The 19,174-nt window shown below is 42.1% G+C and overlaps 3 protein-coding genes across 10 annotated transcripts in view; 2 read left to right on the plus strand and 1 right to left on the minus strand.

Annotated features, from left to right (window-relative positions):
* txk (TXK tyrosine kinase) overlaps nt 1-19,174 on the minus strand; it is a 34,888-nt gene that overhangs the window by 12,657 nt on the left and 3,057 nt on the right. For 2 of the 5 annotated variants that reach the window (XM_084343484.1, XM_084343485.1), the window contains one exon: nt 13,516-13,586. The gene's annotated coding sequence lies outside the window, so the exon portion shown is untranslated. Of the gene's footprint in view, nt 1-4,408; nt 4,503-10,054; nt 10,080-13,515; nt 13,587-19,174 lie in introns of those variants that run through there. The other 3 variants (XM_084343489.1, XM_084343486.1, XM_084343487.1) reach the window with 3 other exon arrangements.
* On the plus strand, nt 169-13,663 carry tec (tec protein tyrosine kinase). 3 transcript variants are annotated; one of them, XM_084343474.1, is made up of 18 exons: nt 169-404; nt 4,073-4,276; nt 4,439-4,543; nt 5,238-5,319; nt 6,498-6,626; nt 7,758-7,810; nt 7,971-8,182; nt 8,608-8,673; nt 9,007-9,061; nt 9,302-9,384; nt 9,589-9,722; nt 9,909-9,983; nt 10,069-10,240; nt 10,897-11,113; nt 12,028-12,092; nt 12,340-12,458; nt 12,572-12,729; nt 13,053-13,663. In XM_084343474.1, the coding sequence occupies exons 2-18, from the start codon at nt 4,139-4,141 to the stop codon at nt 13,134-13,136; spliced, it is 1,947 nt and encodes a 648-aa protein (XP_084199600.1). In that variant the 5' UTR covers nt 169-404; nt 4,073-4,138; the 3' UTR covers nt 13,137-13,663. The 3 variants fall into 3 exon arrangements, with proteins under 3 accessions (XP_084199600.1, XP_084199599.1, XP_084199601.1); XM_084343473.1 differs by lacking the exon at nt 169-404 and having other exon boundaries at nt 2,485-4,276; XM_084343475.1 differs by lacking the exons at nt 169-404; nt 4,073-4,276; nt 5,238-5,319 and having other exon boundaries at nt 4,412-4,543.
* On the plus strand, nt 15,221-19,046 carry LOC311251156 (uncharacterized protein). Of its 2 annotated transcripts, XR_014621364.1 has the most exons (3): nt 15,221-15,565; nt 15,687-16,897; nt 18,843-19,046. XR_014621364.1 is itself a non-coding variant. In XM_084343490.1 (2 exons), the coding sequence occupies exons 1-2, from the start codon at nt 15,236-15,238 to the stop codon at nt 16,800-16,802; spliced, it is 1,446 nt and encodes a 481-aa protein (XP_084199616.1). In that variant the 5' UTR covers nt 15,221-15,235; the 3' UTR covers nt 16,803-17,480. The 2 variants fall into 2 exon arrangements, 1 of the variants encoding a protein (XP_084199616.1); XM_084343490.1 differs by lacking the exon at nt 18,843-19,046 and having other exon boundaries at nt 15,687-17,480.

The raw sequence follows: 19,174 nt of genomic DNA on the forward strand, positions 1-19,174 counted from the left end.
TCTTTTTCATTTTAACATTTCAGTATTAAATTGTTCACTTTCCAAGACTTTTACTAGTTCACACACACACACACACACACACACACACACACACACACACACACGCACAAAGACACGCACAATATTTTTCCACTCTGCTTTCTGACTGATTTGACTACACACATGATCTCATACACCACTAACCTCTCTCTCTCTCACACACACACACACACACACACACACACACACAGCTCTAGCCGCAGTGTACGAGGAAGTGCGTGTGTTTGTGTGGTTGTGTGTGTTGGTGAGTTGTGTGTCCGCCTCCCTCCTTCTCTTCACTTCCTGAATCCCTCTCCTCTCATTCACAGCGACATGGGAGCCAGACGCGCACTCACGAAGTAAAAGCTGCAGCATGACGACGACAGGTGAGAGACAGGTTTACCTTTGTTGCGTTTATTACGTCACCCGTCTTTAGATTAAACACGTTAAACCGCTGTCGATCAAACTCTGCGGCAGAAACCCGCAGAGCAACACGTCTGACTGCACGGAGACAAAGTGCTGCTGTCACAACCTGCTGCTCACATGTCAGACTTCATGCTGAAGACAGAAAACACCAGTTATTAGAGTTATATTACAACAATGTGTCTGAAAGAGACAACAAACAACACAAAGTGCGGTAAATTATCACACAAACACCACCTGGCTCTGTAATAATGAATCATGTGACTCCTCTGGGTGTGTTTCGGTTGATACATGTGTTTTAATTAAGTTAACTAATTGTGATATGTACCTAAAGTCACCTGAGAGCAGGTGCACAGTGAGGCTCGGCGGTCCCTGCTGCTGCATTCACGGTCCGTCGGAAAAAAAACGGACGACACGTTAAAACGCTGTTTTTTTGCACTAGGTTTGGTGGAAGTAGATGTTTTACTTCAGTAAGAGTTTAATACCATGGGCATTCAACGGTTTAGTGAAAGTTTGTAGCCTAAACGTCGATGTAAAAGTGCTGATGATCAGTTTTGACATTACTGCAGTTTCTCCATCACATCTGCGGGCCTGGTTCTGCTCGGTTTGTCTTAAACCGATGACGCTCTTGTCTCAATCTGTGCAGCACTATGGAAGAATCACTGCTAAAGAAGCTCTGCTAATTCAGCTACAAACACCTTTAATTTACTCTAACTTCTTCACAATAAAAGCCCCCCATTGTTTAGTCATTAAAAGCTTTTATTATGAAGCAGCGTTACAGGAAACGTTGTGTCTTCAGCAGCAGCAGCAACTAAACACGACTCCTGAACCAGCTGAACGTGAACACGATGAAACAGTAAAACACAGCAGATGTTTGAAAACAAGGACAGACCAGACAAACTGAAGAGATTCAGTCAGAAGCTACAGACGTACTGAGAGCTGAACACGCTGATAGTCTTTCTGTCAGGTTTCCTGCACAGACGTGAGTCGAGTATTGATTTTAGGGAGCCTCTGCGCAGTAAAACTGGTGACGGAAAAACAAATCAGAGTTGCTCAGTTTGACTCGGCGCGGCCAAAAGTGCTGGTGGAAAAAAACACGTGTCGATGCTGCGTTCATGTGCTTACCTAGGAAGTCCACTGCTGGGAATGACGTCATACCAGCGTTGACTGAGAGCCGTTGTTAGCAGTATCAGTTGATGACAAGACAGAAGTTGGACAGTACTGTGTGTTCGACTGATTTACTGAGACACAATTAAGACAGAAGTGCTAATAAACAGCATTTTCTGCAGCTTTCACAGCTGTTGATGCACGGAGCAGCCATCTTGGATTTTGAGGTTAGGGTCGGTGAGGTGGGTCCTACTTTCCAAGTTGGAAATCTGACTTCAGAGGGGGTTTAAGTTGAAATTGCAGACTGGCAACTCGGAAATTCCGACTTCTCAGCTCACTTGAACGCACCACAAATTTTCTCTGACTTTCCAAGTTGTTGCTCCGACTTGAGGGAGCGCTCAGGCCGATTTTCCCAGTCGGAAATATGTTTTTCCAATTATTCTGACACCACATGACTAAAAGACGTCCACGCATTGTGTCAAAGGCTCGTCCTGCTTCATAATACCACTTTGTACCAGCAGAGGCGAGTTTCAGCTGGGACATACACCGTGTGCTAGCTGTTAACCAGCTAACAGCAGCTACAGTTAGCAGCAGGTAGCGGTTACTCTAGTGATATGCTGCCTCCCATTTGTTTTTAGTATAAATTCGAGGTTTTCAGTTTTTACATACTCATCTCCCTGAGGTTTCTTCCGCATTTTTTTTTCCCTGTTAAAAGGGCCTTTTTTTTTGGGGCAAGTTTTTCCTCACTCGAATCGAGGGTCGAAGGACAGAGGGTGTCGTCTCTGTACAGATTGTAAAGCCCTCTGAGGCAAACTGTGATTTGTGAATTTGGGCTATACAAATAAAATTTGATTTGATTTGATTTGATTAACTCATCATAAAACACACTTCATTCGAACTGGACATAAACTGGATAAAAGTCACCAGAACAGTGTTGGTTCGTCTCCTCCGGTTTGGTCCAAATAAATCCTCAGTTCACAGAGTAAGATGTGAAAATATTCTGGTTCTGCAGGGCGTTTCAGCCCGACTCCCTCTCCTCAGCCGCTTCATGCCTCTCCTGTCTCTGGAGTCAGAGTCCTGGTCAGAGCTGCTGTAAATCGCCTCCATACTGTATCGACCGTCGTCAAACTGACCTCTGTCGGTCTTGAATGTTGTGTTCAGTCCCACTTCCTGACAGACGCCTCTTAGCCCCACGGCTAACAGAGCTACTTGCTAACAGCAGCGAGTTTCTACAGCTAAAGTTAACTACAGCAAAGAGTATTTATTTATAACAACAACAACATATCTGTAGATCAATGTGAGAGTAACAGCTGCACAGCCGAGTGTCAAACCTCAGTGTTATTTATAGTATCGACTGAAACATGTTGAGAGTATTCAAATGCTTATTCTTTGATCTGATATTTCCCGATATGTCACTTTAAAAATCATTTGTTTAAGACACTTACATGGAGCCTATTGAGCATTTTGTCTGTTATATGAAAAGGAAATATTACAATATTACTATAACTATACAAATATCTGTAAAAGAACATTAAAGTACTCATTTGTGTTATCTAGTAGTCAGTAAGTGATTAGTTATAGCTGAGAGAGTAAATGAATACTGTTTCACTCAGCAGTGACGATGACTTCTGCAGGGTGATATACATCAACATCCCATACAAATCAGGTTAACACTCCCTACAGGATGATGAACACAGCATGCACTCGAATAGATAAACAGTGAGGACGTCAAAATGAAACCCAGTCAAAGTAACTATGTGACTATCTCGTCAGAGTACAGGACAAAGTAAAGGCCAAACTTCATACAGAAAACCCTGCAGTGAGCACCTCCAATTCTCAGTTTCTATTTCTGTTGAAGTTTTATTTAGTCAGCTCCTGTGTGGGAGGACTTCCTGTCTGTGACCGCACTGATGCTACAGACCTGATTCTGACTTATTGAGTCTCAGTACACAGGAATTAGAAACTCGTCTTCTCTCGTGGGGCTGATAACACAATTAAATCTCCATTCAAGTTAGCCCGGCGCTAAACCGGAAGTTCGCTGTATGGGCCGCACAACACGGACGACGTCGAGCTTTTTTGGCTTCAAACTGCCGCTGAGCAGCTTTCATAGGAACAAATGGAGCTCCACCTCCAACACTGTATCCAGGTTTTGATAAAAAGGTCCTTTATGTATTGTTTAGCATGTTCACATCCATGTTTAGTGTGTTGGCTAGCATGCTAACATTTGAGAAAATACTGCTAGAGGATATGAAGCAACATTCATTTGCAGTCGTCTTTGTGTACGATGTGCACAATGAATGTAAATCCAATTATCACTCTACTAGCTCTGCGTTTGACCTCCAGCAGCTCCTGAAGCAGATATCTGTTAACAGTGCTAATGAGAGCGAACCAAAACAACAAAGTTACTGACCAGACAACCAAAACAAAGTGCTGAAAGAAGCTAAAAGACTCCATGGAGCTGAGGAGAGGATTTCTCTGGAGGGAAAATGTGGCTAAAACTAAACCTGTGCGTCTCTCTCCTCAGCTCAGCTCCAGCTCGCCTCGTTCTGACAATATCCACCAATGGGCTGAGGGCGTGGGCGGGACCAGGATGAGTGGCGAGCTGCTATTGGAGGAGACGCTCATCAAGCGCTCGCAGCAGAAGAAGAGGACATCGCCGCTCAACTACAAGGAGAGACTGTTTGTCCTCACCAAGAGCAGGCTGACGTACTACGATGGACGAGCCGAGGTCATTTAAAAAAAAAAAAAAAAAAATGTTATTCTAATTTTCTTCTCATTTTAAGTTTCACAGAAGGAACCAGGCAAACACACAACAAAATACAAGTCTGAAATCTCCGGAAGAGATAGAGAAGTTAAAAACCTGCCGTGGACATGTTGTTTCCATCAACAGAAGAAGTTCAGGAGAGGATCGATCGAGCTGAGTCGCATCCGATGTGCAGAGATCGTCAAGAACGGAGGAGGAATCATCCCCTGCCAGAACAAATACCCTTTTCAGGTACAAACACACAACAAACCACAAGTTCTCTCACATGAAGCTGCTCTGTGTGTAACTTAAAAGGATGAATCTGGTTTATTGCAACTTACATCATTTTCACTGTAGATTTGGCCTTTAATTTTATCACTTATAATCACAGAACACAAGTCAGACACGTCAATAAACTCTCGGTTAGCCAAACTTCTTTACAATAAGTGATCCAAGGTAAACAGTTAAATTGTTACCCTAACAGTCTGTTGTAAAACTATGCCGAATTAGCCAACAGCAGTTCCTGTTTGCAGTTTACTCACTAATGTACAAACAACTACAACTGGAGTCGTATGATACTGAAGAAAACGTAAAAACATCATAATTCTAAGGGAAGTTCTGCAGTGATAGGAAGCGTCTTCTTTCTATGATTTCTAAGTGGAATTATGGGTATTTATTTGTGATATTCTCGGAAAGTGCAAGTCAAATTGAATCTGAAAGTATGTGTGTTGTGTCTTTGTGTCCAGTGCCCATTTTATTTTGTATTATCTTTGTGTTTTTTGTTGAATGAATTTTAAGTCAACGTTGGTTTGTCCACAGCGTGTCTCGTGGTCCGACTGCTCAAGAGTTTTGACACTTTCCAGAAATAAATCTTACTACTAGTCCCACTTCACTTCAACCAACTAACCCCAACACGTATCACTGTGTCTGTGTGTGTTTGTTCTAGGTGGTGTACGATACCAACACGCTCTACGTATTCGCGCCAAGTCACAACAGCAGAAGTCTGTGGGTCCAGAGCATCAAAGAGGGTCAGTCTCTACTCTGCTCTGTTTTATTCTACTGCAGATAAACAGCACAGGAGCTAGCGTGACAGATCACACTCACAGTCGATGGGCTTAGCTGCTGGGCTGAAAAGATGTTTTGACACCTTAAACCACATATGTGAAACCGGTTTTCTCACACGGGTCAAATTTCCCTGCAGCCCCCGCTGTTTCCACTGCTCTTGCTGACACTTAATGTGTGACATTTTACCTGAGACATCCAGATCAGACAGGTAAAACTAGGTCATGGGCTGACAAAGTCTGAGGCTTCAGATTTCCCACGGTTTAGTTACCACTTGCTTCTGCATAATCAGTGTGAATGTTTGCTGCTTCAGGGTTTTTGGTGTAATGTGAAGTAAAGATATCATGTGAAATGAAATGGACAGGTGCATGCTGGTGTTTTAAAATCAACAGTAAGTTAGTTATTGTTTGGCCCGACTATCGTCAAGGTCAGCCGCTGCAGAAGCATCAGTGGATGTGTAACACAATTAAGGAATTGCAGAACCCTTACAGCAGTTTACGTCAACAGTCCCGCTGGTTCTCTGAGACATAACGCCGTCAAATCTGGACACATAAACACGATATATGTATTATTAGATTCAGCGTGACATACACTCTCAAGGGATATCGTTATCTCGATGTCACTCGCAATTAAATGTCTATAAATCCACTTAAAAAATAATAGAAGAAAAGTCTCTCCTCATGCCTGCAGAACCTGCCTTAGAATTCTCATATTTTTAAGTTTTTTCAGTATCACAGTAATCCAGTGGTAGTTGTCTGTTCATTCATGGCGACACTGCTAACAGCAAATGCTAATAGCTTATTCAGCGCTGAAAAAATAAAGATGAAATTGTAGCCCAAAGCTTAACTCACTCAAATTTTAATCCTCGGAAAATAGGGTCCAGTTTGAAGTTACTGTTTAACTTCTCAGTCAGTGCTCACATTTTGTTTCTGCTGCCGACAAGTGATCAATCGAAACAGTTATTGCAAGATTAAAAGACACTTGGGAAAATAAAAACACTCTCTTGCTTTAAGTATTTAAGCACGTATAACCGTTTGTATAATCAATGTGTAAATATAACAGCTTTCATTTCACATTCACCACAGACAGCCAAACGCAGACTGCGGTCACACATGACCTACACACTGAACCTTTCTGTCTGCAGAGATCAAAGACAACAGCGTGATCTTGGCCAAGTTCCACCCTCAGTTCTGGCAGGAGGGGGCGTGGCTCTGCTGTCGCCAGGCTGAAAAACTGGCTCCAGGCTGTGAGGAGTACAACCTGTTTGGAGACAGTAAGAAAACACAGCCACACACCCTACACCAGTCCACTGCTGCACTGTGGTACTGATCACTTCAAAGTTACTCAACCATAGTTATCACGACTGGTATTACAGGTAATCATCCTATCATAGTACTTGGGTTTGATTAGCCAGCTTCACATAAAGTTGATTTAAGTGCACCTGATGTAAGTTTATGCATTAATGTTTAAAGCTAGCATTGGTAGGAAGTCGTGTTGTTACATCTGTAGTATTCTTTAGTGGCTAACGCACCCATTTAGCAGCTAACGTTAGCACGAAGCACATGGCCCCTGAGCAGAAGAACGGAGCCACAGTGACAGCAAAAGCCTCTTTTAGCGGCTAGCACACTTCTTCAGCGGCTTACATTAGCCCATAGCCCAAGTTGAAGAACAGAGCCAGAGCAACAGCCTCCTTTAGCGGCTAATGTTAGTAGAAAGCACACAGGCAGCACCAACACACTCCTTTTGCAGCTAACCCACTCCTTTAATAGCTAGCATTAGCACAAAGCACACAGCCCCTGAGACGAAGGACAGGACCACCCTCCTTAAAGGGCTAACACACCCCTTACTAGCTAACACACTCCTTTAGCAGCTAGTGCTGAAGCCTTAGTAGTTTAATTACATATGGACAATCTCAATAAACTCATCTTATGTTTTAAAAATAAACTATTTATTCTTTAATGTAGTTTAGTATTCACAGAAGGTAGCCTGTTATTCAAGCATTCAAGTAAAGTACTTGATGTATTTGGGTAAATGTACTTCATCAGCAGTAATATAAAGTTGTTTGGTCTTTTGGTAAATGTAGCAAAACATGCAAACATGTTTTGAAATAGCACTCGTTGGTCCGTTAACAAGTGTAGAACCTGATACAGTTGATTCATCAAGTGTGAAAGAAAAACAGGAAATCACACTGATAATGTTAAATTTAGGCCTCGTTCAGACGGACCTGTGACTGCTGCAACGGTACAATCAGCTTCAGTTCTTCATTATTACACGTGCATGATAATAAAATGATATTAAACCAGCGGTGAGAGGTGAAAGGTCAGAGGTCACAGCGGAGATGGCCGATGGAGATAAAAACGAAAGAGTTCAATGTTTTGTGCTGGTTTCTGTTCCTCTTTTATAGTTTCCAGAAAACCTTTACCCCCGATTCCTGGAGAGGAGTGTAGAAACAACTGGGTAACCACTAACCACACACACACACACACACACACACACACACATAGATGCACGCACACACACACACACACACACACACACACACACACACACTTATGATTAATACATGCACCTCAGTCAAAACCCTCAAACGTTTCCATCATTGTTCCTCGTCACCCAGCGGCGGCCCCCTCCCCCCATCCCTCCGACCGATGACGATGACGATGACTACGATGACGACGACGATGACGATGATGAGGAGGAGGTGGTGGTGGTGGCGCTGTACGACTTCCCGGGCGCCGAGTCTCATGACCTGAGCCTCGTCAAAGGAGACGAGTACGTCATCCTGGAGAAGTGTGACGTCAACTGGTACAAGGCGCGCAACCAGTACGGGTGAGTGTGTTCATCACCGTGTACGTTCATGTCAACAATACGTCCACCATTTTGTTACAGACTGAAATATCTCAACAACACTGGTCGATAATTGTTGAGTTTTCCTTGTGAATGCAAACTACAATGCCATACAAAACTCCATAAACAAATCTATCAATTTAGCGCTTTGTTGCTCACATGCTAACTTTTAGCTTAGCAGCTACAGTGACGATTTCTGCTTAAAAAAATGGATCTCAGGGGCTTCTGGAGACTTGGATTACACTGTACGAACTGTATGGGGACATTTTATGTTTGTTTTTTCACGTTTTAAAACAAGTGCCCAGTAACCAGATTGTCTTGCCACTGCAAAAGGAAGTAATGTGGGTTGCTGTTTGAGCCACAGTGTTGACCTCCCCACATATTTTCTCGTGTGTTTGTGTTCACAGTGAGGACGGCTACATCCCAAGTAACTATGTAACAGAGAAGAAATCCGGAAACCTGGTGCAGTTTGTGTGAGTTTGTTAATCATTTCACAGTAGATCAACAGCAGCCAACGGTCAAAGTTACAGCACTACAACAGTTGATATAACTTTATGGACTCTTTTATTAAGGACACTTCAAACTACCATATGGTTAGATGAACTTTATATTCTTTACAGCACAAATGGACCATATTTATTTGAATAATTATATGTCGGTTCGGATTCAGCCAGTTTATAATTCTGAACAGGAATCTCCATCTTTTAAAGCTTATCAAAAGTGTCATTAGATGAGGATAAGGAGATTGTAAGAGAAGCATTAATAAATCGTTGTTAACGGGATGTTTATGTCTTTGTTTGTTCTAGTTGGTACAGTAAACAAGTCAACAGGAACAAGGCCGAGGAGCTGCTGAGGAAGGAGGTGAGCCTCTGTTACGCCCTGTTCTTTCATCCTGTCCTTTCCCACATTTCTGTCTTCCTTTAGCCCCTCGCAAAAACAGTTATTTAGTTATTTTGCCACTCAAATAATACAATTTAGTCTTGATTTTTGTAAAATAATGATTTGGGGATCTGGAGAAAATGGGCTTTAAAAATTACAGACCAACTTTGTCTTAATCACATGAAGCAGCATGTAAACGCTGCTGTGTGTCGCCCCCTGCAGGACAAAGAAGGAGCCTTCATCGTCAGAGACTCGAGCACCGCAGGAACCTACACCGTCTCTCTGTACGCCAAGTCTGCTGCAGGGTACTGACTCTCTTTGACTAACTTATCTGAGCTCAAAGAAGCAGCCGCAAATCATGGATTTACAATACTGATGACTTTCTCCACATTTATTCCTCAGTTTCATGTTAAATATTCTGCCGTCTGAGGGAGAATATGAGTGGTGTTACTAATATTTTGTCCCTCAGTTTGTGCATCCCTCATTGTTATGTTGTTGTGTGTTTGTAGGGAGGGAGGTGCAGTTATAAAACATTACCACATCAAGGAGACACAATGCTCGCCTAGACAGTTTTACCTGGCAGAGAAACACCTGTTCAACTCCATCCCCGACCTGATCGAGTACCACAAACACAACGCAGCAGGTAAACAACACGTCATCTGCTGTATCCGTCCAGACTGTTGCTTTGAAATGTTCTTCCATACGTACGGTTCTTTTCTCTGTACAGAAGAAGGTTCGGGCCACTGAGAGTTTTTGACTTTAATCTCAAAATTAAAGTCAGAACTCAACTGACCCTAGTCCTCTGTCTCTTTCTGTTTCTATACCTCAGGTCTTGTTGCCAGGTTGAGGTATCCTGTAGGGAAACAGGACAAATCTGCTCCGTCCACCGCTGGCTTCAGCTACGGTGAGTCCCAGCAGAGCTCAGCTCACTTTTTTACACCTTAAACAATGTTTATCCATGAATGTAACTCTCACCTTCCTCCCTGCAGACAAGTGGGAGATCAACCCCAGCGAGCTGACCTTCATGAAGGAGCTGGGCAGCGGTCAGTTCGGTCTGGTGAGGCTCGGCAAGTGGAGGGCTCAGCACAAAGTGGCCATCAAGGCCATCAGAGAGGGAGCCATGTACGAGGAGGACTTCATCGAGGAGGCCAAGGTCATGATGTAAGGAGGGGGGAGAGGCCTTTGAAAAGTTAGGAAGGGACCAGAGGAAAGGTGGAAACACACATGACCAGGATTAGGATATACCTTTAACCTCTGCTGCCCTCTACTGGGGTTTAGTAAGAACTGCAGCATCAGGAACGGATCCGTCTGTTCTCTGAACTGTGGCCTTTAAATTAATTATAAACTGACATTTCCCAACAGTGAAGCAGTAAACTAAGTGATTATCTGAGCAGAGATTCAACATTAGTGTCTCGTAAGAAGCTCTAAATAGAAACTACTTTGGTGTTTATGACGGATGACTGTCAACACACCTGATTTCAAACTGTATTCTCCATTTCAGCCATTCATTAATGCACTTCTTGTTGCTTTTGGCAGATTCAGTCCTTCATACTTTGGAGTAGTTACAGTAAAGAAATGTCAGATTTAGTACGAACCAAAGTTTGTGTTGGACAGTGTGTGCTGTGACAGAAGCTGAGTGATGCTTCAGTTTGTAACACCTCGTTTAAGAAGTTGTTCATGAGGTTAGGAGTAAAGAGTCGATCTTTAAACTCACCACAGTTCTCTGATTGGTCCGTACCAGCTGGTCTCAGTGTCCATGTTGAATTTGCTGCAACATATTTTCTGTAAAAACATCCTCTATAATCTGTTGTCTCCAGGAAGCTGTCTCACCCTAAACTGGTGCAGCTGTATGGAGTTTGCAGCCAGCAGAAGCCCATTTACATCGTCACAGAGTTCATGGAGCACGGCTGCCTGCTGAACTTTCTCAGGCAGCGAAGAGGCAGCTTCAGCTTCGGGTCCTTGCTGTCTATCAGCCTGGACGTCAGCGAAGGCATGCAGCACCTGGAGGCCAACGGCTTCATCCACAGAGATCTGGTAACTGCAGCTTACTCTCGTTCTCAAGCCTCAGGTTTTTTTCTGTGTCCGATTGGCTCACTCTGACATTCTTACCCTAACCCAAACCAGTCTCACTCAGTTGTTTGGTCTTTAAAACACCAGAAAATGGTGAAAAATGTCGATCAATGTTTCCCAAAGCCGGAAATGACGTCCTATAATGTCTAAAGATATTCAGTTTACTGTCACAGAGGAGGAAAGAAAGCAGAAACTATTCACATTTAAGAAGCTGGAATCAGAGAATATTGAAATAAAATTGTTGTTGATCAATTTAACAGTTGACAACTGATGGATTAATCGTTCTGGCTCTAGTTTCCTGCACCTGATGTATTTTCAGTGGTCTGAAACAAGCTGATGCCATGCTAGCAGCTCTTTGATGCTGTACTCAGGAGCTAAATGCTAACATCAGCATGCTAATGTGCTCATAAAGACAATGTTTTTCCAATTGTTAAATAAGCTTGTGGAAGAAGTGTGAATTATTCTGTACAGTCAGCAGTTTATGACCGTGGAGATAATGCACACTTTCAGTAATAGATTACTCTTAATGAAGCTGGTTCCAGAGAAAGAAAGACTTCACACACTTCAGATAAAACATGACTGAAGATACTCTGACACTTTGCATAGTGCTAACTGTAAAGCAGTTGACCTGATGGATGAGCACTCTTAGAAATGGTAGTATGCAAAAACCTGTATTTGCATAGTAGAAGAAGAGTCTGCAGCCATGCTACTGACTCTGTACTCAGGCTGTACTTAGACAAAGCCAAAGGATCTCCAGGCAATCCATCCAGTACATGTTGAGATACTTAATTAATGGTACGACTGCTCGCATGGCTAAAGAAAAGTCAAACCAAGTAGACTGAAAAACTGTCTTTTCCCTCATTTACTCTCTTCTGCAGGCTGCCAGAAACTGTCTGGTCAATGACTCTTTGGTGGTGAAGGTGTCTGACTTTGGCATGGCCAGGTACGAATTCAATCCAACACATTGTTTTTTTCTGTCACCTGTAGTGTTTTATCCATCTAGATTGGTGTGAGATATTGACCCTACACATGTCGGACTTCTCTCCAGTATAAATCAACTCAAAGCACCAAAAAAAACCCTGACCCGGTTACTCAAGATCATTCACAGATCAATTTTTGGTTTTTGGGTGAACTGTCCCTTTAAAACAAGTCAGCAGGTAGAGAGAATTTACTTGATGTGTATTTTGTAGATACGTGTTGGACGACCAGTACACCAGCTCATCAGGTGCCAAGTTTCCTGTGAAGTGGTCGCCTCCTGAAGTCTTCAACTTCTGCAAATACAGCAGCAAGTCAGACGTCTGGTCCTTCGGTAGGAACACTTTGTTTTCTTTTTTTATATATTTTGAGGTTTATTAACACATCAGCGTTTTAACATTAAAGCTCCAGACTCTTACTGAACCTCTATCATCTGTGTGTTTCCAGGTGTGCTGATGTGGGAGGTTTTCACTGAGGGTCGCATGCCGTTTGAACAGAGTCAGAACCACGAGGTGGTTACCTTGGTAACAAAGGGTCACCGCCTCTACAGGCCCAAAATGGCCACGGCCGCAATCTACGACATCATGCAGCTCTGTTGGCACGAGGTAGGAATTGTTATTGTAAATGATGAAGTATTAACAATAGTTCCCAAACATTTCTCTGTTGGCCTCGATTTTAGATGACAGTCTGATTTTTAAGTTCATTTTAGTGTCCACTTTGGACCTGTTCTTGATTAAGATGAATGAAAATGGTTTTCCCAGACTCCCTGTCTACAAGCAATCAATTCACACCAGTTTCCAAAACAAATTCCCACAATATCTGAATCAATAATTGATTGTTTTTGTTCACATCTAACGCCATCAGCTGCACTTCTATAGGTCACTCTCAGGGAGAACTTATAATTTACAGCCTGTGTTCTCTGTTTCAGAGACCGGAGGAGCGTCCGTCCTTCTCCCAGCTCTGCCTGATGATCTCCGACGCTCTGGAGGGTGACACCCCTCCACCAAACTGATCAACTGACCAATCAGCTGCTTCCACCATTTGCACCATCTGTGGCGGCCATGTTGGCCCCTAAGTCCAGCTCCATGGTAACCCAGCGTTTTGGCAGTTGTTGTCTAATATGCAGCACGAGAGGAAGGAGAACATGGAGAAGGTGAAGCGAAATGGAACTGACCAACCAGATTGAGAGGAGGGACCAAATGTTTTCCACTCGTCTGCCACTTGGTTTATCTGATCAAGTGACAAAAACCCTCAACAGCTGCACTGACAGCTGTGAAAACTGAAGCCGCGTTCAAACCACAACAGTGGTGACTGACAGTGATGTAGAAAACATGTAAAAGGCCCTCACGATGAACAGAACTCCGTCATTTTCATGCAAATGTTTTGCCTACTTGTCTGTGAGTCTGCCTCCGTTTCCTCCTGCACCTCCCAGACAGGGTCATTATGTCCTTTGGTCAGACACCTGTAAGACAGGGACAGTGAGAGACAGAGAGAGTTGTAGCAATCAAAAGTATATTAAACCACAACACACAATATGAATCTTCCAGCAAGGACTCGGCTGTGTGAATTTTTTGCCGTCACATTCAAGAAACATTTGTTTGTTTTTCCAATGTCTGACAAATTTAGCTGCAGGATAAATCTGTTTTCGTGTAATTTTCATCAAATTTCTCACATTACTATTAAAAGTACTGCAAAGAGAAAGTCAGTGATTTGGGTGTCAAACCACACTTTCAGTCTCATGCCTCAAAGTTGGCTCAAATCAAGTAGAGCCTGACTGACTTGATTCTTTGGGCCTATGCCGACATTGAGTTAAATACTTCCCAATAACGATATACCCGCAGATATAATGATCCCCTAAAGGTTATGAAAAGGTTAAATAAGGTATTGCTGAATGTACATGCACATCCTCTCCTTCATGGTCAAACTGCTGAGTGTTCAGTATAATTCACACTTCCTCCACAAGTTGGGTGATACATGAGGAAGTCCGTCTGGTTTCTACAGCTGTATAAAAACGACGACGCCCTTTAGCAGACACTTGGGAAAGCTGTACATATGTAAGGAGGTAAGTTTTATCTTCTGTTCATACTCAAGTTTTATTATTTTTATGCTCTTTTTCTTCACATTGGACAACGAAAATTCTGCTAATATTCATTTGCAAATATAACAGTTTGTAATATACATGTTTGATATAAAATGTGCCTTTTACATTTTTAAATATTGATTAAAACTAGTACTTCTGTATAAGAAACTCTGCCCACTTTAGGCAAATATTAATTCTCACATTTTAAGCATTCCTGTCTAAAAGTAATGCTACAGCCATAATCTGGTCTTTGTCATACTTATATTCTAAATATACCAGTATTCGGAAAAAAAATCTCTTCATAAATTGGGTTTAGACAAAAAAAAAATTACATCTCATTTCAGTTGTTGGTCATAAATGTCATCACAAACATGACTCTGAGCCTTAATTTGTATATGCTGTGTTAAAAGTAACGGATACAAAAGTATAAACATGAAAGCTGCTACACATATTACAGATATTTCAACTGCTTTGTTGTTACTGTCTTTCTAACCCTAACCCTAAAATCAATATACTGATAAAGACAACATTAGATCAAAAATGTAAAAAAAAATTGGGAAAATATTTACATGGGTGATTTTCTAGCATGGTCATGAAGAATTAACAGTGGTTTCTTTTGAATTGAAAATGTAAAGTCTCTGTGAATCATCCATCTTGACACCAAGAAGAACAGCTAAGCCCTGCCCCTCTCAGTGACTGTTGTTATGGCTGCCAAAACATTCAACACTACAGAAGTGGCAGATTTTCCATCAAAATCCACTGCAGTTTTTCAAACAATGGGTCCTTGATTTCAGACAGAAGCAGAGAAAAGCAGGCTTCTCATTTCCAGCCTTTTTTGCTGGGTAAAAAACAACTATCATAATTTTACCATCTTCCATCCAAGTTTCACAGAAATTTGTTGAGTAATTTTTGTGTAAATCATGCTGACAAACCGACCAACACACCAAGTGTAATAATAAAGCTTGAAACCAAAACCTAACATGAGTGATGTTTTTTTCTCTACACGACCTAATGATACCCAGTGTTTGAAGATGGCGCCACCAAAGACAAGGTATTTCTTGTTCCTTGCTGCCTTCCTCTTCCTGTCCTTCGTTCCAACAGCGGCCGAGGTGGTGGAGTCGGTGTCGGACTGTGACCTGTTCCTTCTTGAGAAAAGTCCGCCACAGGTCCCAGGTATCTTGGAGGGCGGACATATCCTGAACCAGAACCGATACAAACCCATTTGCCAGACTTTTGAGAACGAGAGGAGGTTTTTGACGCTCTACGACATCAAGAACAAAATTCCAGTGTTTTCTGCTTACAAGTACAGAGGGGATGGAGAAGGCAGGAGACCCCAAAATTGGTGGAAGATAGAGCCACGGGTAGGTTTTTCATTTTGACTGGTAAAGGACAATTACCTAACTGAAGGACATTTTTACTGTACAATTTATTTCTTCATGGCTACTCTGCTTGCATCAGCAACTAATCCTTTCACTCTTACAGCTTGAGAACGAAGATGGCAAGAACATGATTGTAGGAGACAAGAACAAAACGTACAACAACCAGGCTGGAAACACAGATTACAGAAACAACAAGCAGTTCGACAGGGGCCATTTATTTCCAAGCGCTCATGCGTTCAACAAGACTGACAAAGTGTCCACCTTCACCCTGACCAACATTGTTCCGCAAGTGAAAACATTCAACCAGGGAAGCTGGAACAGAATGGAACAGTGCATCAAATGTGTTATGGATAAATACTGCTTTAACAACAATGGTAGGATCGAAGGCTTTGTGGTGACTGGAGCACAGCCCAGCACCGAGAACATCCTCAACAACAGGATTAACATTCCCTCCATGCTCTGGTCAGCGTTCTGCTGCTACAGCTCCAAGAAGAACATGTGGATAGCAAGTGCGCACTGGGGCGACAATGTTCCAGATGATTTTAAAAACAAATATCTGCAGACAAAGACTTTGGCAGAACTCCACGAAGAACTGAGGACAGCAGGCCATGAACATAACGTTTTTCCTGGAACACAGTGTCCTGTCCACACAACTGTTACTGGGTTTTACCCAGAAATTACTAGAAACTGCGCCTGCCCAACCATTTCAACCACTTCTGCCCCTCGCACTTCAACATCTGGCCCTATAATGACCACATCTGTCCATGTCCCTACATCTGACCCAGCCCCTTCAACATCTGACCCAGCCCCTTCAACATCTGACCCAGCCCCTTCCACATCTGACCCAGTCCCTTTAACATCTGACCCAGCCCCTTCAACATCTGACCCAGCCCCTTCAGCATTTAACCCAGCCCCTTCAACATCTGACCCAGCCCCTTCCACATCTGACCCAGCCCCTACCACATCTGACCCTGTCCCTACCACATCTGACCCCGCCCCTTCCACATCTGACCCAGCCCCTACCACATCTGACCCAGTCCCTACCACATCTGACCCCGCCCCTTCAACATCTGACCCAGCCCCTACCACATCTGACCCAGCCCCTTCAACATCTGACCCAGTCCCTACAACATCTGATCAGGTTCCTCCAACATCTGGCCAATTCCCTACCACATCTGGCCTACTAACTACAACATCTGGCCCTCCCATCTATATCTAGCCCACATGTCTGCAATATCTGTCCTTCCCACCACCATCTCCAGTCCTGCTAGTTCTACCAGCCCATTCAGATGTAACTCTCTCTTTACCACATCTGTGAGTACAGTTGTTTCCTTTGGTTTCTACCTTGGTATGACTGAGGGGAATAAATGACTTTCAGTCTGTGATTACACTTTGATTAACTTTCAAAACTGATTAGCAGGTTACATAAAGTATAATAAAGTAATGTAGATCATTTAAACTTTTCCCTTTAAATTTAAGAATAAATTGTAACAGAATGAACAACCTGTTAAATTGTTCTGTTAAAAATATCAAATTTTTTAAGCTTCAGACAGAGCTGTGTTTATATTTTACTGTACTAAACTTTTTGTGTAATTCGTCTAAGTGTATTTGTTACAATGATGCTCTGGATAAGATAAGAAAGGGCTGGATAAGATTTCAGATAGAAGACAATTGAAAGTGCATGAATCATAGAGAGTTTTGAGTATTAAAATGTCCAGTTTTGTGTGAGTAAAATGCAGCAGCAATAGCCCTGTTTTTGTCATTTTGTTATGAAAATTGTTGTTTTATAGTCAAACCACCAGATATCAATAGTGGGTAGGTGGTTGACAACTACCCAGATTCTTGTTTCAGTTGGTTAGGTTCGTCATGTGTTTGAAATAAATGATCTTTCTTTGTACCCTTTTTTTTCCAAGTGCAGGTTGAGAAAACTTGTTCTTTATCAACAATACTCCTTTTACATAGAACCAGTTCTTTTCAGTATATTTTGAAATAAAATTCAGTCTCTAGTTGAGCTTGCTGTATCAATTAAACAAAAAAAAGATGCATTCAGTAATTTCAGCAAGTTTGTTCACCAACAGCTAAGAGTTTACTTATATTCTTTCTGCAAGAATGATATTTTAAAGCAGTTCCACATGCTTTTGAAATTTGAAAATACAATTGAAAAAGTCCTTCTGTAATGTAATCCGATTCATTGTTTTCTCTCGGTGGCTCAATTATAAATCATCTTGTTGTCGTAGGTGTGACCATATTTTCTAATCACATCACAGCAAGTTTCATGCATGAAGAGAGAAACATGTCGAATAAATCATCGCAATAACAGGTTCGTGACATTCGTCCTGATGTCTCACCTGATGTCGCTTTAGGCCATCTGATCACATCTCATCTGACTGCTGTCTCGTCTCATCAGATAATGTGTTCCTCTCTATCAATCGAGCCTGACACTGTGTCCGCATGTGTGAAACTCTCTAGGCTATCGGTCACAACGACAATATCAGAAAAAAATACCCAACATAGAAAAAACTACCATATAGTCATGGACACTAGAAGTAGGTGTGCTGAGGGCCCTGCAGGCATTATAAAAACAGTAAATTGATTGTATTATATAAAATCTTTATTTGATCATAAAGCCCAATGTTAATTGATAATTCTCTAGTTAATCATACATAATCATTGTTAATTCATGTATATCATTTGCCGAATTTACAAGAAGGACCAACTAATTAAGAATTTGTCATAGACAGCGTTCCACAAAATTTATAATGATTCAACAAACTCAACAACTTACAAGATTGAGAGATTTTATAAGGGAGTCTTCTCTCCCTTCCCATCTCCTCGCTGTTGTGGACTGTAGTTGATGTGGCTGCTTTGACCTACATATGTTGGAGTTCACGTTTGCCTGTAATACAAAATGTTCTCAAATTGTTCTACGTTTTTTGTTGTACATTTACTACAACGCCAGCACCCCCAACTGTGACTGACTTCCAGGTCAGCAGAAAGGTCAGCATGTGGCTATCATTACCTAAAGCTGGCAAGGATTAAAGTTATTTGTTTTCTTGATTTTGTTGTCACCTTCTCTTTAAAGCTGTCAGACTGCTCTTGATGTAGGCCGTTACACAAAATAACACTGCAGACATGATGCTAAAATGGCCACTTGAACTACCATCATCAACCCTTTTTGGAAATAGTCTTATTCCATTTTCTGAAAGTTAGATTGCAAAACTGAAGCGCAGTTATCAACACCATGTATGTGTGTCAACAGCAATGTGAGAGATTTGGAGCCAAACGGCACACTGAGGCTGAGGATCATCACGATGCCCGACAAGGTCGGATTGAAGACAGTGGTGGCCGACTTCGACTGCAGCGCCTTCAGGGACGTGAAGGGCAGCAGCACCTTCGAGATCAAACCCTGAAGCTCTCCAACCTCCCTGTCCGCCTTGTGTCTGTGTGTCTGATTATGGCTAAAATATGCAGGATTTCATCATATTCATGACTTATTATTCATACTGCATTGGTGTAAGGGTTTTTGCTTCATCACATTCAAGCTGATTAAACATATCTTAATAAAAAATGTCAGAAATTATATCATTACAG

This window comes from Pagrus pagrus, assembly GCF_965226575.1.
Source record: "Pagrus pagrus genome assembly, chromosome: 22".
Taxonomy (NCBI): Eukaryota; Metazoa; Chordata; class Actinopteri; order Spariformes; family Sparidae; genus Pagrus; species Pagrus pagrus.

Bases quoted from the DNA above. Each gene is read 5' to 3' on its own strand.
- tec (XM_084343473.1), top strand. From the start codon at position 4,001: ATGGAGCTGAGGAGAGGATTTCTCTGGAGGGAAAATGTGGCTAAAACT. The intron at 8,674-9,006 runs GTGAGTTTGTTA...TGTTTGTTCTAG, and splicing joins GGAAACCTGGTGCAGTTTGT to TTGGTACAGTAAACAAGTCA. The intron at 9,385-9,588 runs GTACTGACTCTC...GTGTGTTTGTAG, and splicing joins TACGCCAAGTCTGCTGCAGG to GGAGGGAGGTGCAGTTATAA.
- LOC311251156 (XM_084343490.1), top strand. From the start codon at position 15,236: ATGGCGCCACCAAAGACAAGGTATTTCTTGTTCCTTGCTGCCTTCCTC. The intron at 15,566-15,686 runs GTAGGTTTTTCA...TCACTCTTACAG, and splicing joins GGTGGAAGATAGAGCCACGG to CTTGAGAACGAAGATGGCAA.